The 26,078-nt window shown below is 45.0% G+C and overlaps 1 protein-coding gene across 7 annotated transcripts in view; it reads right to left on the bottom strand.

Moving 5' to 3' along the window:
* The window catches only part of LOC110974970 (uncharacterized), a 52,359-nt gene extending 26,617 nt beyond the window's left edge, over nucleotides 1-25,742 (bottom strand). For 2 of the 7 annotated variants that reach the window (XM_087130224.1, XM_087130227.1), the window contains exons 1-24: nucleotides 25,627-25,742; nucleotides 22,822-22,941; nucleotides 20,903-20,953; nucleotides 17,191-17,302; nucleotides 16,383-16,501; nucleotides 15,729-15,905; nucleotides 15,079-15,258; nucleotides 13,978-14,229; nucleotides 12,761-12,937; nucleotides 12,165-12,341; nucleotides 11,589-11,783; nucleotides 10,503-10,703; nucleotides 9,650-9,856; nucleotides 8,983-9,083; nucleotides 8,079-8,247; nucleotides 7,312-7,536; nucleotides 6,797-6,985; nucleotides 6,095-6,292; nucleotides 5,540-5,675; nucleotides 4,829-4,947; nucleotides 4,076-4,267; nucleotides 3,171-3,368; nucleotides 1,882-2,082; nucleotides 1,181-1,420 (exon numbers count right to left, since the gene is read on the bottom strand). In XM_087130224.1, the coding sequence (XP_086986350.1) occupies nucleotides 1,181-1,420; nucleotides 1,882-2,082; nucleotides 3,171-3,368; nucleotides 4,076-4,267; nucleotides 4,829-4,947; nucleotides 5,540-5,675; nucleotides 6,095-6,292; nucleotides 6,797-6,985; nucleotides 7,312-7,536; nucleotides 8,079-8,247; nucleotides 8,983-9,083; nucleotides 9,650-9,856; nucleotides 10,503-10,703; nucleotides 11,589-11,783; nucleotides 12,165-12,341; nucleotides 12,761-12,937; nucleotides 13,978-14,229; nucleotides 15,079-15,258; nucleotides 15,729-15,905; nucleotides 16,383-16,501; nucleotides 17,191-17,302; nucleotides 20,903-20,953; nucleotides 22,822-22,941; nucleotides 25,627-25,729 (4,039 nt within the window). In that variant the 5' untranslated portion in view covers nucleotides 25,730-25,742. Of the gene's footprint in view, nucleotides 1-1,180; nucleotides 1,421-1,881; nucleotides 2,083-3,170; nucleotides 3,369-4,075; nucleotides 4,268-4,828; nucleotides 4,948-5,539; nucleotides 5,676-6,094; nucleotides 6,293-6,796; nucleotides 6,986-7,311; nucleotides 7,537-8,078; nucleotides 8,248-8,982; nucleotides 9,084-9,649; nucleotides 9,857-10,502; nucleotides 10,704-11,588; nucleotides 11,784-12,164; nucleotides 12,342-12,760; nucleotides 12,938-13,977; nucleotides 14,230-15,078; nucleotides 15,259-15,728; nucleotides 15,906-16,382; nucleotides 16,502-17,190; nucleotides 17,303-20,902; nucleotides 20,954-22,821; nucleotides 22,958-23,673; nucleotides 23,822-25,626 lie in introns of those variants that run through there. The other 5 variants (XM_087130225.1, XM_087130226.1, XM_087130229.1 and 2 more) reach the window with 5 other exon arrangements.
* Between the last annotated feature and the right edge of the window lie 336 nt (nucleotides 25,743-26,078).

The following is a 26,078-nucleotide window of genomic DNA, read 5'->3' as shown; positions in this document are numbered from 1 at the left end:
GGTATTCCACTGAATTGGTGTTCCACTGAATTGGTATTCCACTGAATTGGTATTCCACTGAATTGGTATTCCACAGACTCTAATGTGGAAAATCAAAGCAAAGGATTTTTACTTTACAACAGCATCACACACAGAAAAAAAACAGGCTCACTAGGCCCGTTGCCTGATCAGAGACGGGGTGGGGGGAGGGTTTGTCAAACCCCAAAGTGGAACTTTTGTCACTGTGAACACATTTTTATACAAACTACGGCCTGTCATAATGACAAAAAATACAGAAACAGGGTAAAATACTTCCAATGGTTGAAGTCCTGATGACCACAACATCGAATGGTATGAACATTATTACACCTACATTGAAAATATATCTTCATTTAAAAGAAAAATACCCCCAAAAATGAGCGGAACTCAGAGGCGAGCAGGCGGGTTGATCGAATCCCCTGACCACCCCCCAGGCCTGCATACAGACAGAACAACTTTTCCAACGTCTTTTCTAGCTCCGATCATCTTCTACAGTGATTACTGATTAACGTTGACAACTTCGGTCCTGAACAATTGCAACTCCAGTGCAATGGACTGGTTCCCGGCACATCTGTTATTGTTCCATTTACATCGCGGGAACCAATCGCATGTGACTTTTAAGTGATGACCCACGGAAAGTTTACGGGAAAACGTTAATTACTTTTGCCAATTGATTTCCACTGAGGACAGCCCAACGGGAGGAAATTAATGAATATGCATTGGAGAAAATGCACGATCACATTAAAAATGCATAGATTTCTTGTAATGGACATACCAAATGACTGCTCTAATAAACATTTCAAGTGGATGTCATTGTGTTTATTATGGGCCCCGAGCTGGGCCAAGACAAACAACAATTTTCCTAACCATGGAGGCTGCTTTGGTCGAAACTACATTTCGTTAGTTCACTAACGGCTCTACTAATGAGACGAACACTCCAAATCAACATGGCTCTTTCCAACCAATTGAGGGGGTGCTTCTGCTCAAGGTGAATACTATTTAAGGTGGTCAGATGAACGATTAAACCACACATGTATTGCGAAGAGTAAATGACTGACTGATGATCAACACGCACAGTAATACAAAGGATTAATGGCAACGGTAAGAATCCGTTTGTAAGATGACCTGTCAGATTGAGTGTTCTCTTTGTGTGTATACCAACCCTGCACTTTCACTTCAAAGTGATGCAACGCCTGGTTCCCGGCCGTGTCCGTGGCCGTGCACATCACCAAGTGGTCTCCCCGGTAAAATTGGCCGGGTCCCGGGCTGCAAGTCACCGACGGTGGGGTGCCAGAGTTATCCGTGGCGGTAATGTTCCAGTTCACGTGAGCTGCCGTCTGGCCAATTTCGAGGTGGACGATCACGATCGGCGGACGAGTTGCCCAGCGAGGTTCTTGCCAATCTGGATGATAGAGAAACAGTATGGAAATTCAGCCACATTGAATACCCTTCTAAATCAGGGCAAACCCCTTAAAACTTTGACCTTTTTTCCTTGCCAGGAAAATCCCAAAGCGCACTGAAATGTTCACATGCTCTTTGTATGTTCATATTCAGCTTTCTAAAGCAGCCACGTTTTAAGATACTGACAAAAGAACAGCTCTCCATGAAGTGCTTGAAGGATCATGTGACCTTTCACATGTTAGCAGTGGACCAATCAGCTTTCACAACATCACTTTCTCATGGTTGTTAATGGGGCTCACTGACCAGCGTCAAAAATTTCAAATTTTGAGGTTTTTTTTCTCCCAAATGTTGTCCATGACAAAGTTTCAGCTACCCATCTCTGGCAGATGATGAAAACGCCAAAACTGGATCAGAAAAACCACAGGTTCAGAGTGACGGTCAAAAAACATGGGTCGCACTCACCGACGCAGGTGGTGTTGGAGATGTTCCTGGACCAGTCTCCGTTGTTGAGGCAGGTGATATAGTCGCTCCCGCGGGGGTCAATTTCATAGCCGGACCCAGGGCAGGACAGGTAGCAGTTTTGCCCAAAGACTGGCCGGTTGTTGCAGGCGGCTGGGGTCAGGGTAACTCTGTCACGCGGACTCAGGGTTGGACACTCAGTCTCTGTATGCCAACGACCAATCAAGTTTGAAACAAACAGGAAAAGGAAGAGATCTTATTTACGAAAGTTGAATTAACACTCACACGGCAGTGTTTGGCCAGTTTACACTGTCCACATTAGTCATGGCAAATTTTCAAAAATTGTCAAGTATCAAAAGTTTCCGGTATTTCAACTGCCAGATCCGACACCTCACATTCAATTGTTTAAGGAGGGCTTTTGGTCAACGTTTGGAGAGTGAAGCAAGGTGATTTCAGTTTGAAGCCTAAGAGGAACTTGCCCCACTTCTTATCAAAATAGACCAAAACTGATTTTCAGTATTCTGGCGGCATATATATGTGTCCCAGAAGAACAGGTGCCAGATGTTCATTTTGACACTGTTCTACCCCAACCGCCAAGCATATTGTTTGGCTTACAGTACTCAGTAAGTACAAAATACTAAGTAGTAGCCTGAGCCTGAAGGACCTAGCGCTACAAATTACTACTTCTGGCTAGGTTACTTCCATTGTTACTCGTACAGAGAACAATAAAGCCATGCATTCATGGTGCCACAGTACTGTATGGTACATTGTCTTTTCTATTGTATCTTATGGCTTCACAGAACAATAAGGTCGTGTCCTCTTACAAGCGACAGCGCTCTGTACTACATTTTACTACAAGTAGTAATTTGTAGTATTATGTAGGGTTAGGGTTAATGTAGAAGTTAGATTGATATCCTAATATCAAACAGATTTGAGTATGACGTAATGTCTGGGGTGCCCCCCTATCTATTACTTCAAATAAGTTGAAAGATCAACACACAAACAAATGCCAAGAAAACTGAAGAATTCTGTTTTCAAACTGTACTGAAAAATATGCAGATAGAGGTAATCTATGCCTGCCAAAAGTTTGTAGAAAATAAAGTATGCGAAAATCAACGGAACGATTTCAGAATTTTTTTTGGTGATGTTCTGGAGTTTTCAGAAACTAAAGGAATTGCTCCCCTTTTTAATCAAGTTACCATGGTGGCTCCTGGACCTTAAGATCTCTCTCTAGATGAGATTGGGCAATATACAACAGGGGTGTTGGACTGGGGCCAGTACACGATGCTTACCAGTGCAGACGAGATCGGTCCCGGACCAGGTTCCGTTCTCCAGGCAGCGGGCTCTACCGCCGTCGCTGGAAAGTGCTCGGTAGCCAGACTGACAGTAGAAGAAGCACTCAGTGCCGAAGGTCTCAGCGGAGGACAAGTCGCTGCTGCAACCCAGCTGGACGGCATTGGGTGGTGTAGGCTGAGAGGGACATTGTACAACTAGGATGAAGGAAAGGACGTCAGTGAAACATTGGCGCGGAAGTGGGTAGGGGGATTGGGAAGGGGGGAGTCAGTGACCCCTCCACTTTTGGCTGCTCCAGCAATGGTACCGGATCGGCCTACTAAGGACTGATGCCTGATGGTCTCACAACTGGACCTCCCACTTTGAAAATCGTTCCGCTGCCGTTACAGTGCAACTATACGCCCCAGCTGTGCTGAAATTGATTCAGTCACAAGACCTTTTACGAGTCCTTTCACGAGACCAGTCATGAGTAACAGGGGGAACAACGACGGAGGAAAGCTTTTGTCAAAGTTTGTTTGATTGAAGCTGGTGGTTTAAACGTGCATCTAGAAGAATGGGCGACTCATGACAGACTTAAGATGGACTTGCTGAGACATGGCAAAGATTAGAGTGGATGTGAAAAGTCCCATCCAAGTGTTGGTGTGGGTGGGATTTCAATGCCGGTCGTAGAGCTGAAAGGCGGAGAAAAAGTCAGTCTGCCAACCCAACTCCTTGTAAGAATCTCACAATCGTTGATTACAAAGGAATTTCGGCAGAAGATTGAACACAGAAAAGAAGTGGAGTTTTGCATGCTGGAAAAACTTGTTAGCAGGCAAATAACTGGGCACAAAGCCGTTTCAACATTAAACGGCAACGTTGAAACAACGCTGACAGAACGACGTGGGCCCTGTGGGTATACACCTACTTGTACAGGCAGGGGTCTGCCCGTCCCAGGAGCGCATGCCGTTGCCTGTCAGCCGGCAGGTTGCGGTCGTTGATCCACTCAAGGTGTACCCTCTGTTGCAGGTGAAGTTGCACTCGGTGCCCACGACCGGACTGGCGAAGCTGCAGCGGATGGAGCCAAACGCCGGAGCCGAGAGCATCTGACAACGGTTCACTGGGGAGGACAAATCGATCGACGGTAAATGGGAAGGTGGTTGGTAAACAGACAAAGCACTAACCAGAAGGCGTCCCTGAACGGTGAGTAGACGCAGCATATCTGAACCATTTGCAGACACCGTCATTTTTGGCCCGATATTTCAACCTTGGAAAAATGCAAGATCAATACGGAACATCGAAGTGTGACATCATTTTGAACCAGAAAGTGTAGTGCAAAGGAAAGGTGTACGCGCCTGTTGGTTCACACGCTGGTTCTCGCACTAATGCCTATTACACACATAATTGTGCGAGTGACATATTCACTTTGGTACTCGACAGTGGCCAACTTTTGGTACACTGCCAAAGACCGGAAGTATAAAAAACATCAATTCAGGGTTCAAAAGTCACAGATGCACTTTGAATGTAATGTTTGGAAAGACTGGTCACGAGACGGCTGAGATCTTCAAGGTCATAATGGGATTAATCCTGTCTGGTTCTAAAAACTGCCTTCCCATGTACTGCCTATTCAGACTGGTCACAGACATGAATTTCTGTGAGGATTTTTTTTTTTTTGGCTCACCCGTAACTGTCACCGTGACATCGCAATGTGCGGTGTTGCCGCTGGGATCTATTGCATAGAAGGTGACGGTGGTCATGCCCTCCGGGAACCTACTGCCTGGGGCCGGATGGCCAGATCGTCTGCCAAATACAGAAGAGGACAAGGAAATAGATACTTATGCAGATCACTTTGACTTTGTAGTCAAAAGCAAATATCGTATAGTGCCGCGTAGCGGCGCAAGATGACGAACTTCACCGTGAATTCACGTAAAACATGGTAATCGCATGGGTGCCATTTGAGCAAGAGATACGCCTCCGCAATGTACATTAATGCAAAGGCGCATGCGCCGCGGCAGGCACGTGCACCTAGTGAGCCTGCGCCTAAACATTACCGTAAACTGCGCAAGCGTATCGCTTGCTCAAATGGCGCCCATGGTAATTACATCTTTTGGGCAGAGTTATCCATCTTGTACCTTCGGCGCTATACGATCTTTGGTCAAAAGCATCTCCCAGGATTTATTGACAAAGCTCTGACTGGCAGCAACAAACTGACAAACCACGAACGGTGGAAGGACATTAATTTCTTGCTCATTCTCAAGCATACTGGAGATTGTTCATTCCCTTCATTTCCTTTTTTTCCCCCCAATTTATTGGGACTTGCTATCCCTCGTTCCTTTTTTTTTCTGGGGGCTGGGGGAACGTCCTTCCCTCCGCCCCCCTCAGATTCACTCACCTATTCACAGTGACCGATCCCGAGTTGTCGGTTGCAGTCGGTGCGTCAAAGTTCACAATGGCGGACGTGGAGCCGTTGTCGCTTCTCTCCACTACGGAGAGTGGGCAGCTGCTGTCGAAACTCGGAGGCTGTGTGTCTAGACGGACCAGATGGAGCCCACAAAATTATAACTTGTCAACACAAGAAACTCTTTTCTTTGAGTTCACTTTTTTCCCAGGGGCAAAAAAAAAAAAACGCACTTGTGATAAAATTATTCCCCCCCCCCGAAAAAAGAGAATTATTACCACAATTCTTACGACGGCACTCTGATTTCACAAGTTATTTCATTCAGAGTACGGTCATTACAAAGAAATATTTCCTTTCAAATATAAGAGTGGAGGATCTATTTTCACGGCAGGTTGCAGCCCTGCTCACAGACAAGGGCATAAATACTTAGAATACATACTTGGAATCTTTACTTTTCAGTTTAAATGACCGACACGACTAAACTAGTCAGTTCTGTATGAATAGATAACTAATTGATGTATTTATTAACCGTCAATAAAATTATTTTACCCAGGCAGACGGTACTGTGGGGGTTGTCCCAGGCACCAGTTGCACTGCAGGTGTTGTTGGTGGGTCCTTGAAGGCGGAAACCGTTGGCACAAGAGAAACGGCACATTGTACCGTAAGGCAAGGCCCGGTCCTGACGACAGAGGGCGGGCTCTACGGACCCATTCGTGACGGAGAAGGGGCCGGGGCAGGTCACCATCTCTGAGGAGAGTCGAGGAGAAAGAGCTGATGTTTTAAAAGGAGCGATCAAGTACTACGCAACCACCGGTTTTCCCTGCGATCGGCAACCCCTGCAGTAGGTATTTGGTTATTTGCTCCTAGCGGGAACAACAGAGGGCGTGTTTTGGCAAGCAAATATACATATAGTCCTTTAGGTGGGAAGTCATCGCTAGCGCACAGGTTCATGTGCTTTTGGCCTCTGATGTGCTGAGTATGACACCACCTTTCTGTATGAATGTTTAGTGTGCATCGGGTGCTTGCATGAGACATGGTTGGAAAACTTCCCACTGGTCCGTCTCTGCTTTGTCGATGGGGGGTGTACTTCAACTCAGGGTGGATACAGCAACGTACGTGCACACTGTCAATGGGATATTGGGCCTCAATTTTACACGAAAAGAACTACGGACAAATTATCACATGGCACCACAGTCATCACTGGTGCCATGTATGCGGTTGCCGTCATTATTCCAATTTTCTTGTAAATACCTGTGCACTGGAAGTCAGTTCCACTCCATGAGCCGTCAGCTTGGCACTCACGGCTAAGGCGAGTGTGTCCGCTGGCTGACCTTCGGCGTGGGTCACATCGGAACTCGCAAGACTCCCCGTATGAGGCAGCGCTGCCCTGGCAACCGGTGATGTAGCCATTGGCAATGACTGGATGAGGACAGGAGTTTGCTGAATACCAGGCAGACAAAAAAAAAAAGCAGAGTCCAAACTTGAAAAAAAAAAAACGTTAGACATGGCCGAGATGTCTCTGCAATTTCTCTGTCACTTGACAAGTGCAGGGTGGGGGGCAGTAGGCATGGGATGTAAGGCTCTGCCTCCCACCAAATGACCGCCCCCCCCCCCACTCAGGATTAAAAGATCCCTTCCCCGAGCTCCTTCGCGCCGAGAACGAAAACCTTCTAAAGGAGTGTGATATGCAATGCTCGATTCTTGTGGCGTGAGTTGTCGAGTTTCACACAGGTTTGACGCTGGTGTCGTGAGTCTGATAAACATACCCTCGCACGTGGGCTGTTCCAGGCTCCAGTACCCTTGGCTGCTTTGGTCGCTGGTACGGTTACACTGCCTTCTCAGTGTAGCGCCCCCTGTTGACAAGACGTGTCCGACACTGCAGGTGATCTCGCACTGCGAGCCGTGGACGGCGCCCTGCGCACACGAGCCTTGACCCGCTACGAGCTGTATGGCTCCATTCGTAGGAGCATTCAAGCCGGGGCATCTGGCAACTGAAAAAACAATGAGAACGCCTCCATTGGTGGGTCAGAGTGAATTACCATTCTTTGGGCCCCGAGCTTTGTCCCGCAGAGCCCAAGTGTTAACCAAAATATCATTACATGAACCCCACAACGTCTGAAATTTTCTTTGTTTTAGTTGAAATTTTTTGAAATAAGTGGCACTTCTCTTGTACACGGGTTGCGTTGTGTGTCCACTGGAAGAAAAAGTTTCAAGAGACGAAATTGGTGCATCCCCTTTATTTAATTTTGACACCCCTTCACGGCTTCAGGGTCTGAATCTCCACTTCACCTCTGTCTCTCGCTACAACATATTTCTACCCCAACTTTCGAGGTCTGACCTCATTGTAAAGTCGGTTAATTCAGCCGGCAGAACACTGAACTGCGTGTTTCCGATCTCAGGATGACTGCTTATAACGTCATTTTAAAACATTTGCAGTCCTACAAACGATTTTGACGTCGGACACAAAAGCCTGTCTGAGATTTGGAAAATTTCCACAAGTTTTGGTCTTTAAATCAGCCCTGTTGTAACTGACCCTTGGCCTCGATTCGCATGACGCACGATCCTGTGTTGCCAGAGGCATCCGTCGCAGAGTAGACAAGTAAGTGGATTCCCTCCCCCAGGCTGGTAGGCCTGGGAGCACTGAATGGGTTCGAGTCGATGCTCTGTAAAATGGCAGGTATGTCACTCCCTGCATCTCTCGCCTGTCAGGATGAAAAAAAAAGATCAACTTTTTATCAATTATAAAAAGTTGCTCGAGGGAGCCATTACTATCTTGTGACTTAGTAGGCACTCACATTATTACGTGGGGAATTTCATGTGCAAATAGAAAATTGAAGACAGCAAAAACTGACCTCGAACAAAATGAAATGAGATGACAGGCAGGCCTACAAGCTGGGGGGGTGCGGCTCAAATGAAACCCCTTGCTTGCTTTCAAGTTCCACTTGTTAGTTTGTTTTTTTTAAGTAAGTACAAATTTTTGACACAGCAATGTTCATACCATTCCATGTTGCATTCCAAAGCTTTTGTATAAAAATGTGTGTTCACAGTGACAAAAGTTCCACTTTTGGGTTTGACAAATCCCCCCCCCCATCTGTGATCAGGAAACGGGCCGGACAGGAGAGGAGACAAGACGAACCAAAAAGAAATGAGACATAACACAAAAAAGCCAGACAAGACAAACAAAATGACACAAAATGAAATGAAACCAATACACAAGGAAAAAAACAATGTGGAACTTCACAGTGGCGTAGAAATGAAAGCATACGTCCTAAATAAACAAATAAACTCAAATGAGACACAAAGCTGCAGTGTGTGAACTGCGAATAACTATGAAGTTAAATGGAAATTATAAAAAAAGAAGGTATTCCATGGGTCCTTTCAATTTTGAGGGCAAAAAGAAAAGTATCAAGGGGAAGCTCAGGAGTTGTCATGGTTACCATAACTGGTTCCCACTGCCACAATATGGAGACCCTGCTCTGTCCTTCTCCGGCAAAGATGACCTGGTCGAGAGGGCACTGCACAACCGGGTTGGTCTCGTCTGGAAGGAGGAAAAAACAAAAAAAGATTTGCGTGATTATCACTTTGCACCTGAGGACGTGCAAACACAACCCGGCTTTCTGCAGGTTTGGGCACGACTGAGAAACGTCAACTGCACCTTATCACTTTGCACCTGAGGACGTGCAAACACAACCCGGCTTTCTGCAGGTTTGGGCACGACTGAGAAACGTCAACTGCACCTTGACACGGTGCCAGCTGACGTCTAAACAAGCTGATCTACCTATTTGTTTTCTACCCACACTGACCAAGTCCAAGAAGTCCGGTGAACTTGAACATGGCCACTGCACAAAGCCTGTTGTAGCAGCAATATCGCTCCATGGGCGCGCCCCAGAGTGTTGCAAAATACAAGGTTGCTGTGGCAAACATCATCACGCAAATACTGTTCAAATGACTCTAGCAATTCACTACTTGTGGAACTTGGCCGCGTATCAGAAACCGGCTGCTAAATCTTTCAAAATGTCTAAATTTCCAGCTAAAACACAATGCCATTGGCAAGCGGTTAATTACAGTTTTCCATCTTTATCTCAATCACTTGGGTATCTGTACCTGTACATTCCAAGCTGGTCCCGGTCCAAACACCAGATACCACGCAGGTAAGAGTGTTGGTGCCCCGTAGGGTGTAGCCACTGTCGCACGCTACAGCGCACGCTGTGTCAAACTGCTGACGATCTCTAACAGCCGATTCCTGCCCGTTGCGCACACAGGTCGAGATGAAACCATTGGGCGGGTTTGCAAGTGGAGGGCAAGTCACAGCTTGAAAAAAAAAAAAAAAAAATCATTCATTTTCCTTCAAATTTTTTATTATTATGATTTTAAACAAAGAAAGCAACTACAGAGTGGTTGACCGACGCAAAAAGGCAACACAAAATGTTGATTTTTACCGAGGAAGGGAAGCCAGAGAAACCGGAGAGAGAAAACTCGCAAGAGGTGGGAGAGAGTCAATGACCACCTTTGCTCGTGTAATGGCCTGGCCCAGGAATCGAACCGCGGGTCAAAGCGGTGGATCTGGTGGGTGCTTTTTATACTCAACAGCCACCAGTCTCATGGAACAAATATACAGTTTCGAACATTTACGCCTCCTGTCACAAGAACTGAACCTTGGACCATCAAGCTGCAGTCCCCTTTATCAGCCTTGAGCAGAAGCACCCCCTCATTGCTTGGAAAGAGCCATGTTGGTAAGGGGCGTTCATTTTGTTGGTAGTGACACGACCGTAACGCGTGCATTTCACAGTCGTTCATGAACCAGCAATTTGCAGTTCCCACCAAGGGAGCCTCCGTTGCGAGGACAACTGCGCCCTCTCCTGGCCCTGCTTGGACCTCATGAGGACCTCATGAAGCAATGACAAGTCCAACGGGCGATAGGAGCTCCTTTCATTGGAGAAGGCCATTTGCGCCTCACCTGTGCATGTTATTGTTCCACCAGACCACACGCCCAGGTTACCGATGTCCCTCTGACACGTTCTCTGTGTGGTCGTAGTCGGGGTGTATCCGTGGTTACAGGACAGTGTGCACGTCGTGCCGTAAGGTATACGCTGCCCGCTACAGCCACTCTTCATACCGTTGACCGGAGCTGGAAGATCGTTGTTTGAACACGTAATTTCTGTTTTGGAAATATAGTCTTTTATTAAAGTTCAACCAAGAGTGCCTGTTAATGAGTTGTGACGATGAGATCCATATTTCAAGTGTGTATATGCAAGTTTGCACACACACAAAAAAAAACTCACTGGTGCCCTCCTTAACTTTGCCCCTTCACCTGATCGGAACAATTGATGTAGAAGAGAGTGAATTGAAATGAAATAAAACAGTTCTTGAAAGACGTCATTCTCGGATTTAAATGATAAACAATTTCACGTGTAAATTTTTGGGTAACCACGGGAAAGTTTTTTCACAGATCACATCCTCTAACTTACCTGCATGATCATTTCTACTTTTCTTGAAATGCCCCCCCCCCCAAACAAACACAGACCAAAGTCGGGTCCATCACAATTTGAGTCCGCCACAATGTCAAATCGCAAATGCCGCGGGGGACAAACAGTGACAAAGAAATACCAATGCACAAGTTTGAACAGTCATTAATGACTCGTCAGTGGATGACCCGAGATGTGCTGCGTCATCCACTTGGTCCATCAAGAACATACAAATCACATGCCGCAAGGGGCATAGGGGAACATGTGTGCTTTTTAAAAAAATGCTAAAATTGAGGATGCTAACCGGCAAAGAAACCTTCTTTCTCTGTTTCAGTTTGTACTCTTCCACGGGGGAGGATTCCATAAAAACAAGAGACAACTCTTTGTATGCTCACGAAAACGACAAAGAAAAATGGACGGCCCCTTTGCTAATAATGACAGGTCTATGAAGGCTTGCCAATGAGCAATGAAACAGCTTTCATTAACGCACAACACACTTCTGTCACACACTGGGCACTGAAGATTATCAGCTTTCTCTGCACTAGAATCTAAATGGGTATTTAACAGGGTGACGTCACCTTGGCAAACAGGTAAAGTCTGCAGCCAGCTGCCGTCGGCACCGCACACCAGCGCTGATGCTCCGTGCATGATGTGACCGTCCTCACAGGTATAAAAGCAGATGCTATTGTAGGGTACCGAGTTCCCTGCCGGACAGGTGTACACAGGGACCACTTGCAGGCCGGGACCTGGCGTTAACTTCTGGCACATGTTAACTGTGACCAAGCAGGCAATAGTAAAAAAAAAGAAAAAGTTGTATTTCCCCCCAAAAAATCTCCCTGGACTTTGGGTGAATTATAAAAGCCCTTTTGTAAATTCCTGCTCCAAATTGTAACAGATGAAAGTGTATTTCAGGCTTGGCTTTGTAAGACACACTTCAGTTTTACATCGGGAGACGAAATTCATGACGAAGACTACAGCCAAAGCCTAAGACAAAGTTATGCTTTGGAAAATCTCCATCTTCTTAGGCTTTGTTCACATTACCTGAAAACGGCTAAAAAAGGCACACACACAAAAGCCAATGGATAGTGGCTTCTCATCAACCCTTGTGTATAGCCGCCAGCCGTAGCCAAGTTGTACTTTGACAATGGCCTTACTTCGACATTCGGTGGGGGTGCCATCCCAGGTTTCAGACTCTGTGCAGCGTCGCGACGCGCTCCCTGCGACACTGTAACCCTCCTCGCAGACCAAGTAGCACCAGGAACCAAAGGTATTGTCGCAGGGCTGTCTGAACCTGCCGTGAGGGGGAGCAGCTAGGGGCGGGCAGCTCAATTCTAGTTGGCAAGAAAAATTGCACCCAAAAATACGCTTGAAAGAACTAAAGAACTTTGCAGGGTTTCGATATCGATTTTAAATCCTCATTCAACAACTCTTTCAAAAAATAGTCTGCTGAGGTATTTCACGATTTTTGAATTTCTAAATTTCTTGAGGCTTCCAGAGACACATTTGGATGAAATCACTTTCTGACATTATTTTCAACAATTTGCATTGTAGTCAATTTGATACCGACATTGCAATCAGTCGGCAAGAATTGAAATGGGGCAAGAGTCCACATGAAAGCAAAACACAAAAAAGGTGAAGGCTGTTACAGGTAGTTTTGGGGACATACGCCGTACAGAACAAAATATCAAAACTCTTTAATAAGATCTTAAAGTTCAAACAGTTCAAACAGTTTGAAAATTTAGTCTCGTACTCTGACACGTTGGTCGCCGGGAGCTCCACAATCCATTCGAGAGACAGATGGCAAAACTACTTCCAATTAACCGGTACCCTGGATTGCAGCTGAAGGCACAAACAGACCCTTTGATATTTTCAGCGTCGCAGGTGAACTCCAGTCCCTCTGTGGCCAGGAAACCCCTACAGGTGACCACTGAATAAAAAGAAATTGACTGAGATGCAGGGATGCCATATAAAACGTATGGACTAACAACACACCCTTTTGACCAAGTCCGTTTCACAAGGATCTGGATCACGATCAGTGATCTGTTGTTGGTTGACGGACACCGAAACCTGCACAGTGGATGGTGGGAACCAGCGTTGGGATCACTGATCTAGATCACATGGACCTGGATCACAATCAGTAATCTGTTGTTGGTTGACGGACACTGAAACTTGCATAATGGATGGTGGGAACCAATGTTGGGATCACTGATCGCGATCCGGGTCTGTGCGAAACAAACTGATGGACACAGGCCCTCGATCAGGGCCCAATTTCCGCAAGCGAAAAATCAGCACTTACCCTTGCAGAAAATTCTGTGCTTACAGCAAACGTCTTTCACAGGTTAGCAAGGAATTTTGGCTTGTGCGCATGCGTACATCGCGTAACTAAGGATTCTGTGCTTAAAGGGTTAGCATAGAATTTTTCTGCTTGTGCGGATAGCGCTGAATGGAGATCGTAAGCGCGGAATGCTACGGTAAGCAGCGCCATGAAATAAGGCCCCGGTCACTAGGGCCCTTGTCCAATACTCGACTTTGTCTCCGTCTCAGGCTTCGACTTTTTTTTTTTACTACCTGACTTTGAAGTTGTAAGCGCAATGGTAAGTCTGATAATGCCACAAAACATCAAGTAAGATGCAAAAGAGCCAAACATTACAGTACTGCAATTTAAGTCAGAGGCTGCAGGCTCATTACCAGGGACAGGTTTAGAAGACGAAGCCTGAGACAGAGAGGAAGTTGAGTATTGGAAAACGGCCTTGGTCACTGAAGCCACCAGCGGCCATCTAACCGTGCCTTACTGCAAATACATAAGCTTGTTTAATTGCCATAATGCTTATGGTCTCCATGAAATAGGGAGAGAACCTCTGTAAGCATCAAATCTTCTGCTAAGCAGTGCCGTGAAATTGGGCCCTATTGTTTACTGTTGCCAGAGTACATGTGCCTGAAACTCATGATCATATTCACAAAACTCACCTCTCACTGTAATGGAGAAAGTACATTCTCTTGTATTGCCTTGGAGGTCACGGGCCTCGTAAGTGATCATATGGGGCCCCTCGATGAAGCGACTTCCGGGCGGAAGTCCCACGGTGAGTGTGACGGTTAAGCCAAAGGGCACGTTGTCTGTGGCCGTTGGCACAGGCCAGCCCACCACCGCGCTCCTCTGACCATCCTCCGCTTCGACTGAAATACCACTTGGACAGCGGGTAAACCTTGGAGGCTCGACGTCTGCCAAACATTACAAGAACCCCACACAAAAAACCTCAAGAAATGATAAAGGCTAACTGAAGTAGTCCCCTATAACTACGGATATACCGGCTACAACAGACACTTTGTTTAAACACTGAGTTTGCTCCTTAACCCTAACCTTCCCCACTCACACAGAATTAAACAGTAGTAACATGTTTAATTCTGTGGGGATAGGTTTGGTAGGTCCATAACAGCTGACTTTTGCATTGGGTTTGGCATACCTCAGAAAAACTAAGTCCAACAGCCTCTGTGCACAGAGTCCCATATGGGTGTTTAACTTTGTGTGAATGGGGAAGGTTAGGGCCAGCAACCCTTGGGGGTTAGGGTTGACAATTCAATGAGCACTGCGCATATTGCACCGTAATGTGCTTTGTTACTGACTGAAAAGTCCAAATGGGCCCACCAGCAAAAAGCTATCTTAATTATCAGGTAACTTCTAACGCCTTTAGGCTGAATCTGTCTTTTGAACACAGCTATTTTATCGGATGCCGGTCTAGTGTCAAATGAAGAGAGTGAAACTCTATGGTGTTCAGCGTTAGGCAGAAAAAAAAGCAAAGAGAGGACGACTTGACGTGATGCGCCGGGTGATGGCATTGCGCAACAAACAACGCAACAGAAGAATGAGTAAAACGTAAAGGCAAGGAAGCGATGACTTGATACTATGGCACAATGCAAGGGGCCAGAGCCGTCATTATTTGCCTCAAGCCCGGAAGGGGCGACGTAGTGTGCCATCTATAGTATGTCATCATAGGCTTCTTACAGTTCTGTTCATTTTTGGGGGGGTGGACTTCAAGAGTTGCATTCTCCAGGGACCAGGGACAAACATACCTATGCAGGTTGGCACAGTCCCGGACCAGGTTGACCTACAGGTGCGGGTGGCCGTGTCGCCAGGCTGAAACCCAAAGCCGCGGTTACAGGCAAAGGTGCATACGCTATCAAACAGGTTGGAGTCGGAGCAGGAGACACTTCCGTCGGGGATGGAGGTTTGTCGGGGACTGCACGTCCTCGCTGCAAAAAAAATTGCGTCGAGTCCCGTGTTCATTATCTGGAATTCTTGTTAACAATTTGACTCGTGAACAAAATGTCATGCCAAGCTCCTCTGTGATGAAAACGACAAAAACAGCCCAGAAGCTGGACTGCCAGGGTAGGCTCAGTTGAGTAGGCAATATGATTTGTGCACAAAGTTTGTTCACAGAGCTGGCCATCAAGAACAACGGCTCGGCATGGTCGGAATATGTTTCACCTGTGTGTGGTGCACAAAGTGTATTTTGGGTCCCCCAATGAACCAGTTGGGTAATTCACCAGCACCTGCCCAAAACGAAGCTCGTCCCAGGTCTGGCATTCTAGAGATTCCACGTCACTTGGATGCACATACCACATCAGCACAGTCTCATGCCAAACTCAAACATCCTTGCTCGTTTTAAATACCGATCTGGCTCATTTCGGCTGCTCCTGAAGTTGCTGTGGTTTCCACCTACCTTGGCACGTTGGGAAATCATTGGTCCATCTCCCGTTATTTTGACAGGTTAGGGAGTTGGAACCGACGAGCCTGCATCCGTGCCGGCAACTGAAGGTGCACTCCGAGCCGCTAATGACAGACTTGGTGCAGCTAAACATGCGATGACTGCTTGATGGAATATTTGGACATCGCAGGACTGTTAATCATAAAGAGCGGGTGCACTTTCAAATCTCACAAAGAAGGCGGTAGTTTTTGTGGCTAAGGCTTTGTGAGACTCAGGAACAGGGACTGATGGGCACGAACCCAATGCTGGCCATAGACTGTGTCCTTAGGCAAGGCACTTTATGCCAACTTGTCTTTCCAGCAAAATAAAGTGGGACAATCATTAGCTAGAGAGTATCCCTACTGCGTGAAAATTCGAAAAAGAGGAGTAGGCCTACTAACGTTCCACTCAGTGGAGATCCAACAATGTAGCTGAAGAGTATATCTTCTACATTGACTTGCTTCTTATCCAGAGAGTAGAGATGATCTCCTTTAGGCTTTGTTAACATCTCAATAAAAGTTGAGATACACTGACCTAATGAGTTATACTTCTTTAAAGACAGACTTCCAGTGTTCTTTAAGAACATGTGCACTGGTAGTCAAACATTTTGTTACAACTACAATGGCATACCAGTTACTGTGACTTCAAATGTACAGTAGGCTCTCTGGCCTGCACTGTTCCTTGCTTCATGCGTTATAGTGTGCACTCCTTCATCGAAAACACTTCCCGATGCTGGCCCACACGTTCGCCTGTCAACAGCAAAAGACAGGACTGGTTGATTTGCCAATTGCGGTCGACACTCTATATTTTCGGGTTGATCACAACCTATATCAGCATAGATTTGGCCAACTTACAAAAAGCATCATCAGTGGGGTCACAAAAATGCTCACTGCATACAGAATCCAGCAACTAAATCATCCTGATTCAAAACACAAGTGAACAGTTCACACTGAACACATCATCAAAATGCCACAGACCCCAGTCTTCCAAAGGCCCTACTTTTGTCTAGGCAGGTGCCAATCTCTCGGTAATTTAACAGCACATTTTACAGAGTGGGTCCTTGCCTTTCATGTTTAATGCAAGGCCTTTGTTAGACTTAGAGATTGTGTCCAAATGTCTATTGCTTACTTACTTCCACAATGAAAGAAACACACTTGACAAAATTAGACTTTCAAGTCAAAGCTATGACTTATAGCGGCAATAGTTTGAAGCCTTCCAAAACTTAAATTTCAGAGAGAGACACTCAAACTGTCAAAAACTTTTCCTTTTTTTCAGCAAGGTTTGAGTTTCTATGGACTACTTCCTGTTAGTAGGTCCTCAAAGGTTTTCGTAGGCCCTAAAGCATATTGGAAAAGCCTGCAGTTACGAAAGGCATTCATGAACATTATTCCGGATTTCTGTCACTCTTTTCAACGCTTCAATAATTGTGGGTTCATACCTGACAGTGAAGCCAGGAGCCCGTGGTATGGAGTAGGCAACTACCCGCCTCCCGTTAGCATTGTCCGTTGTATTTGTCATTGAGGAGGGACAATAGGAAAACCTGGGCGCTGCTATGAAGAAAAATGGTTGCATGACAATAAGACCACAGCGTGTGGCAAGCGTCTCGTCTTCACTTGTGGAAGGGGCATTGTATTGGGTGTGCTGAGGTTTACAGGTTGTGGGTTTGAGCCCAGCAAGGTGCGGCACTTGACACTCTACTTAGCAAAATATCAAGGTCAATATCAAGGTATAGAAATGTCCAATTAAAATTAGTCTCTCTAAATTTGAAGGAAAGAGTTCCAACTCCGGGGACAACACTTAATACCTCTGCACAAAGCCACAAACCTATGTGACTGGTCTGAAAAAAAAAAAAACACTGGGTGATTGCTAAGTAAATTCTTCAGAATTTTGTTTCACTTTTTATGACAGTGTTGCACTCCCTGATATGCATGTAGATTATATTGTACACGCTACTACACACACCACTTACCCCACAGCGAGCGCGCAATGACCATCTAGACTACATGCATTGTACACAGCGCATTGCATTCCACGCACGACCCTGTTGCTCTATGCTGCAACATGCCCTTGAACCGCAACTCCAAAGCACACTTCCAACTTGGTCATTTTCTCCCAAATCTTCCTCGGAGTCGATCCTACTTTCAGTCGCACATATAACCCGTACATTTGACCCACACAGACCCCCAACTCCAACCATATGTGTCCCACCAAACCACACACCGAAAGCCTGGTCCAGTCACGGCACAGCGAGGTCAATTACCTCCGCTCACCCTCAGCCGGTAAGAATTACATGTAGATTTCCTAGCCATCTAGAGACTAAGTGTTGTACACAACCCAATAAACTGAGAAAGGCTCACCCTTTCCTTTCCCTCGTTGACCAATTCCCCCGTAGCTCACCCACAAACAGCCTTTCAGCCTCCCGCTCCCGAACTTCTCAGACCTTATCGTTCTACAGAATCTAAGTCAGCGAAGACCAAGTGTGTACAAAATCCCCATAGGCTTTTCTTCCATAAACTTTCTACATGTATGAATTATTCATAACCACCCCAATCCACTGCTCCCATTGGCTAAGACGCGGCCCAAAAAGTCTATATAAACGACCAGCTCTAGCGGTCAGCATTGATCATTCCCGCGCGGGCAGCTTTGGAGAAACAACTCCCTGACCATTCGTGAGTGTATAGCCCTGATATGAACAACCTTTCTATCACTCCCGAATAAATAGCTCAGATTTGGACGAGCAGTACTTGAGTAATATCCAGCCTTACTAGTAGCAGTTGGTCATTGTAAATATGAAGAAGATGAAAAAAATTCGTCGGAATAAAGCAGTAGTGTGTGTATAAGTCAGTCCAATGACTCTCATTCTTAATGACAACGACTCTCTACCCTAAGAGAGATGTCACAACATATTACCACTTTCTGATGGCTTATAGTACCAGTGTTGTAGTCAAGACCATTTTAAGACCTTCACAAGACCACACAAGACCTCCAGTCTGAATTCTAGTCACAAGCTATTCACATGACCTGCAACAAAAGAATTCCTTTGTCTTGGTTCACCCTCTAGCTTACTTGTGACTGGTTTTGTGTGTGGTCTTGTGACTTGTCCTGTGTCTGGTCTTGTGTCTGGTCTATCTTGTGCATGGTCTTGTGTCTGGTCTTGTGTATGGTCTTGTGCATGGTCTTGTGCATGGTCTTGTGTCTGGTCTTGTGCATGGTCTTGTGCATGGTCTTGTGTCTGGTCTTGTGCATGGTCTTGTGTCTGGTCTTGTGTCTGGTCTTGTGTCTGGTCTTGTGCATAGTCCTGTCTGGTCTTGTGCATGGTCTTGTGCATGGTCTTGTGTCTGGTCTTGTGCATGGTCTTGTGTCTGGTCTTGTGCATGGTCTTGTGTCTGGTCTTGTGCATGGTCTTGTGTCTGGTCTTGTGCATGGTCTTGTGTCTGGTCTTGTGCATGGTCTTGTGTCTGGTCTTGTGTCTGGTCTTGTGCATGGTCTTGTGTCTGGTCTTGTGCATGGTCCTGTCTGGTCTTGTGCATGGACTTGCACTTGGTTTTGTGATGGTCTTGACTACAACCACAACACTGGATAATACATTTTGAGGGAAAGTATGTGTTGTCTGCCAATGGAACTCTTTCCAATTTGAATTTTGACACAGCAGAGATTTGGGGTTTTTAGAGCATGCCTTCAAGTAATTATTTGTTGCCTTATTAGTGCAATTGGGAAAGAATTCCATACATGGACAACACTAAATTTCCCTCAAAATATTACAGCAATCAGAAAGTGATAACATGTCCAAAAAAGTGAAATTTAGCTGAGAAGTATTTACTTATAAAACACTTAGGTGTTTTCAGACAAGTCTCCTAGGTTTTGACACAGGGGCATCAAGTGTTGTCCATGTATAGAACTCTTTCCTGCGACTGATTCTTCAAGAACACACAGCATTGTATGACTTGACAGAGTCAGCTTTATTTGAGTTCAGACTCGGGCCAAAAGACTCTGGGACTTGGCCCAAGACAGGCACGAATTCACCCTCAAGTGACAAGTGTTTGCTATCCTCAGCACTTTTCCAAACTAACATAAGGAAATAAATGGAAGAAATGAATTCAATCCACGAACACCACTAATTCTTCCCTGAAAATGACCCTTTTAGTCATCTAGAATTTAGTAAATTTAGGAGTGATAGTGTTGAGGTATTCATTTAGAAAAGCGTTTGGAATTTTTCTGTTACTCTTACTGGTTATTGCACAAGGTGTCAAGCGCCATCCACACACGGAATTTCTTTCCCTCATGGGCCCATTTGTTCAATACCAAAAATACAGTGGTGGACTTATGGGTTGATGTTGTGAACAGAGGGCAGGGCTTTGCGTTTTGAGGGAAATTATGGGGGGAAAACTTTAGGGGTTTTGACACAATTCAAATTTGCATAGCTGGTTTATCAGTAAGAAAGTCACATTTTCTCACACTTTGCAATTTGAAATTCCCCCGCGGCGTAATAAAGAGAGCGTTGCCTTTGGTTTTGGGGGGACTGACAACTTGAAAGTTTACAAGATCAAAACAAAAAAAAAAACCTGGGGGGGGTCCCTGATCAGGGCGAGTCTCTTGTTCGCCCAGTGGCACTTGGACAATTCACCTGTCTCCTTGATCATTTGGGCATGCGCAATAAAATCGGGGGCAATTTGGTCTGCAGTTAGCCCAACAAATAGGGCTGTAGTTGCTCGCTTCGGCGTATTTCACAGAATTTGGACTTTCATACCAGCAACCTAAAGCTTTCCAAAATCGTAAACTTCCCGATGTACGGCGCCTCGAAAAACCCGGCCTGTACTGTTAAATGCCAAACACGGGCGGCGCCATTTTCCGGCGCCAACTCTGAGAAATACGCCGGTGTTAGTAAAATTGTCGAATCATTCTTATTTCGGAAGATATTAGGATTCAAAGTTTGTGACAATCCTGCAGTTTGGATTTCAGGCATTTAAGACATGCCTTGAAGTAGGGCTGTGGTGGCGACAGATAAGAGACAGACTGTAAAAGCGAGCCACACTACAGCCCTATTTGTGGGGCTAGTTTGCAGTGAGTTCAGGTCCTGTGTTCAGTTCTTATTCACTCATGCACACAACAAACTGACTGATCGGCTGAAAAAGACTCTTAATCTTACTTACGTGGTGGTGGAGGTGATCTTCGTCTTCTTCTTCGGCCCCACCAAAATGCATCTTAAACGACAAAGAAACACCCGGCCAGGGACGGGAGCATTTTTAGTGAAAGATTTCAAAATTACTGGCTTAATAGTCCTCCGTCCTTCATGTTGCAAACTCATGTGGACAGACTGTCCTTTCCGTACCGTGGCAGGTGGGGGCGCGCGCGGCGCGGGAGGCGGCATGGCCTCGACCAAAAGAAAACGGGCCCGGCGCCAGGTTTTCTGTTGTGAAAAAAAGGGGGATTTGGGGTCTTTTTATGTCCCGTCCTTTTGAAAGTGTCAAAAGTGTATATAAAGCCCCCAAAGGTAGCCTCGCCCCTCAGAGAGGCTATAAAGGGGTACATGCAAAGTTTCAAATTCTTGGCTCTCAAAAAACAATTTTGCCCATCCCCCACAAATTTAGTTTTCAATTTTGGATCCACCCTTGTTTGATGACAGTATCATCTTCGGGAAAAAAATGAAAATGAAGACATACCCATCAAATTAAAGCTTGCTGCATCAGCAATCTCCTGTATTTAAAACAAAATCGGTGGGGGCAAATTTGATGACTTGTGGGTGAATTTTCCTTGAAAAAAAAATACACTCCCATAATCAAGACGACGCCCTAGTATCTTGCCGGAAAAACACAAGTCCTTTCAAATTAGTTGCGCCGAATGAGAGCAAATAGGTAAAATAAGTAACTACAGTTAAGTTGAGCTTGCATGGCACGAGCTTGCCTCGGCACAGCAATGCAGAGAAAAATTGAGGGCCTATAAAAACGGTGACTTTGTTTGGCGCACAACTCACGTTTCTTCACTGGCAGACTTACGAGCTACAGTGCCTAGGCTGCTTTGAGGACTTGGTGTCGTTACCAGGGATTAATGATGGGAATTTTTGCAAAATTTACATTAATTATTTTCCGTAACACAGAAATGAATGTTGCTGTTTATATAAAAGAATTCAGCCTATCCAAACCTGTGTAAGACATAGGCACCACTAGGGCCTAATACTTGCCTGTGTATTGGGGGCCTCAAATGGACGTATTTGAATTTACACTCGGCCATTCCCTCCCATGCAGCTGTAAAAACCTGTGCAGCTCTTTATTCACAAGATAATACCTTTCCGACTATATTTCATAAGGTGGGCATTCCTTCTTGATCTGTGCGGTAACAACTTAGAGGCCCTTCTCAACTTTTTTGACATGTAACTGTCGTCGGCACATCCAATTAGCCAGGCTCGCACAACAATAGAAGCAACTAAATTCATCTAAATCATTTGGATTTGGATAATCAAAGGGTACCCTGCAAAAACCATGAAAGAAAAAGGGGACACCCAAGTCCTGTGTCGCAACCAGGAAGAACGTACAATGAAAAATGCACCCATTCTGGTTGACAAGGAGACGGCAGTGCAAAATACAGGCCCACTAAAGTTCCTATACCCAGCAAGAAATGAGACCGAGTGGTACCCCCCCAACATGTCCAATACCTAGACACATTCCAGACTATTGTTACTTAACACATCCCCCCAAGATGCCTGAAAGGAATGCCCCAGATTCCTGCGAGACAATGACCAACACAAAGCAGGGGGGGGTTCTCTCCGTCTCATACCTTGCTGCATATGAAAGTTCCTGCTGTGTATCATGTTATTACAACAAATAAACAACGAGGAAAGACAAGGTAGATGCTATTTCAACAACAAAACTGATCACTTGTTAATAACTTGCAAATTTGCCTCAAAGATAATTATAAGAAATCATTCCACATTTTTGCTGTTTCTAACTCGCATTATTTGCACCACAGAAACATTTTAGCAGCAGTCAGAAAAATATTAACCTTCAAATAGCGTTGGGGGAAATGAAAAGCACATTATGAATGCAAAGGAAGATAAAGTCTAAATTTTACCAACCTGCCTGATCAAAGGTACACAGTAGGACCACGAGCAGCAGCGACACGAACAGCGTCTTTTTCCAAGCCATCCTGGCTTGTGTGGTTTTTTTGCGTTCAACTTCGTCGTGTGTATACTCGCCTGCAAAATAACCGGGCTGACCGGAATGCACAAGTTGGGTAACGTGTCGTCGCTTGCCTTGCTTTCGCCACTGTGGTAATCTATTTGAACCAACACCTTATTTTTGTCGGTCCAACACAATAAATTTCTACTTCCACTTTTAACGAATGCAACATAAGTCTTGACTTTGCAAGGTGAATAAACTGCCAATAGACCAGTCGGTACGAATCGTTTGGATTTATTACAATAATGTCCAATTGTGATACCCCTAACATCTACACTGGGCAAAAACACGAAAATTATGTTGGTGTTGATCCATTTCTTACAACCAATTTTGATAAATCAATATTTAGGAACACAAAGTTAGTCCAAATAGGCCCTAAGCGTGAAAATAAATACTCTCTAAATGCAAAAGAGGGAAAATCTCGCTCTCAAAAAGAGTGCGTTCCTGATAAAACCACTCCAAAAGAGTGAAAACCAATCTAAAAAGAGCAAAACCACTCCAAAAGAGTGAAGCTTCCATTTTTCTAAGGAACCACACCTTTAAACGGCTCCTGTTTTGAATGATGTTCATTCTTTTGGAGGCAATGTGGTTTTCTGAGGAACTCACTCTTTTGGAGAGAAAGTTTTTCGCTCTTTTGCCCTCAGAAAGTATTGCCCTGTCTCTCTGATCATTATACATTATAATTTTCTTGAAAAGGAAACAGGTGCAGGGACATTTGAAACTTTGGGGAGATTTAAAAAAATACCAACCTGCAAGTCCGAAGGTAGCGACTTCCAAAGTCGTGCGCGACGGATCCCGCGTAACGGAGAGTTAAGAGGTAAAATGAAGCACGGAATAAAATGAAGCGAACTTCAGGACTCTCAGCTGTGACATCACGCATTGAAAGGTTACATGCGGGAATTCCAGTTCTGCTATTTCGGTACTTGAATGGATTTTTTTGGTGGGGCGGGGATTGACGTAGATAAATTTCGAAACATACGAACCTAGTTTTGGGCCAACCCCCTTTTTTGGCCTCTTATGTCTTCTTTGGACGGAAAGGGGAATAGCCGGTTTGGGGGCGATTCGGCCTACGAAGTGATATCAATATAACTTCCCTGTGTCGTAGGCTACACTTGGCGGCTATTCCTCAAGGTTAACTTCTCCCGTCGGTCTAATTTTGCCGATGAGTCAACCTACATGTGATGAGAAGCCCTATGGATGCAGGCCAGTAAATAGGCCGAAAACTGCTTGCGCGGGCCAAATCACAATTCGAATGCACTCAAATTCTCTACGAAATAAAGCATTTTGTGGCCCATGAACTTGAAGATTTGTAGAAAGACAGGTTTAGGCGGGTAAAAAGAATATCAGCTTGCCTATGAGTGAGATTTGGAAGAAATCGGTGCCTGAAAACGGTCTATTTTTTGAGAAGTGTAGGCATCGATATTTCAAAATGGCGAGGGGCTCAAGAGTGCATTTTTAAGAGTGACCTTCCGTGGAAAAAAATATCTTCAGAAGTCATGGGTTAATGAATGGAAATTTGAAAAGAAAATGAAAAATCATAAACCGGGCTTTAATTTGACGTGCGTCTCAAACGCCCGAGAAACTCGTGAGTATTTTTCCTGACTTGTTGAAGTTCGGCTGTTGGCTATATGGCAGTTTATTTACTGGCCAGCTGAAACCCTATCTCCACTAGCACAACAGTGTGGTGCGACTTCAAGAGCTGCTTGCCTGTAATACTGATCGGCCAGTTAGGTATTTCAGTCACTTATTGCTCGAGACACAGAAGCATCATCTCTCTCATTAATATCAATTTTCCTCCCAAAAGTCGTGGCAGAAAATTTAAAAAGGCATTTACCCCGAAAAACAATGTTCTTGGCGGCCAGTGCTGAACCAAATCGTTCGCTCGTCGTGTCTCGCGTAAGCTTGCATCCTGTGGTCGCAAAGATCGCCTTGAGTAAAGGCTATTTAGACCTTAGACCACCAGACGGAGGAAAACATCAAACACTGCCACCGCTCAAACGTCTTGACTAATTCAAAGTAGATCTGGAGCTAAAGATGACACTTCCTCTTTGCCCTAAAGAGGCTAAATTTAGACCAAACTAGACCAAACCACAACAAACCAAGCCCAAAGAAAAACAAACCAATTCAATCCAAACCAAATGAAATCCCCTAAACCCAAAACCTAAACCTTTAAACAACCAAGAACTAAACATCCCAAACCATTTATCAGTGGTCAAAAGATCCTACAGAGATAAACAGTGGCAACACTTTGAAGACCCGTTGCCTTTTTTTCATGCTGAATCCCAGGTTTTACTTTCAAAGGCAGCTTTCAGAAGTACTTGACTTTGCGTGGCGAGTAAAATGACATACCAGCAGACCAGTATAGGTTGTTCGGATAACCATAACTAATAAACAGGGTGAAAAGTTTTGCTGGTGATCCATCAACTCAAAATTGTTTTCTTACAATATAGATACTTATCAATATTTGGGAATACAATAATTATAAGTACTAACATTAAGATGCTGGTTAGCCACATTAAGCGAATATGTTCAGTCTATTTTTTAACATTATGTAATGATCCGTCTACAACACACGAATTCGTTCAGAAAGTCTGCATTTCAAGAGCAAAAGAATGGGGCTCACGTCTCATTAATTACTCTTTATTTGCAAAGAGAAAATAACCGCAAGTTGCATTTACGACATGAAAACAGGAGGAACCAACCTGCCGGTCCTGTCGTCTGATCGCGCGGTGTGTCGTGAAACGAATGACTTTGCAGAACTGGCTTACGAGAATAATGATAGTCATTCGACTCGGGAAAAGTCATACACTGACATTTTTTCAATGGTGATTTTTATGAATTCAAGTTCTTTTATACCTGTTATGCATTTTGGGAATTTACGCGTTACGGACATTACACCTTCTTTATTTTGGGACCAACCAAAAATCCCCTTATTGCACAATCCCCTGGGGACGATATGAGGCACAAAGTCGGTCAGGTGCAAACGAGGCTACTTTCCACGGCGTGTCCAGTGTCATGAACCCCACGCCCGCTATCCCTTACACCGTGAGCCGTCGGTCTAATTCTGAAACAATAAGACACTTATTATTAATTAAATTGAAATATCGACCTTAATGAAGCAACAGCATTTTATGAAAGAAAACGTATGCCAAAC

The sequence above is a fragment of the Acanthaster planci genome, linkage group LG20 (genome assembly GCF_054643075.1).
Source record: "Acanthaster planci isolate LZ-2023a linkage group LG20, COTS_SCS, whole genome shotgun sequence".
Taxonomy (NCBI): Eukaryota; Metazoa; Echinodermata; class Asteroidea; order Valvatida; family Acanthasteridae; genus Acanthaster; species Acanthaster planci.
This window is presented reverse-complemented; position numbering and strand designations above follow the sequence as displayed.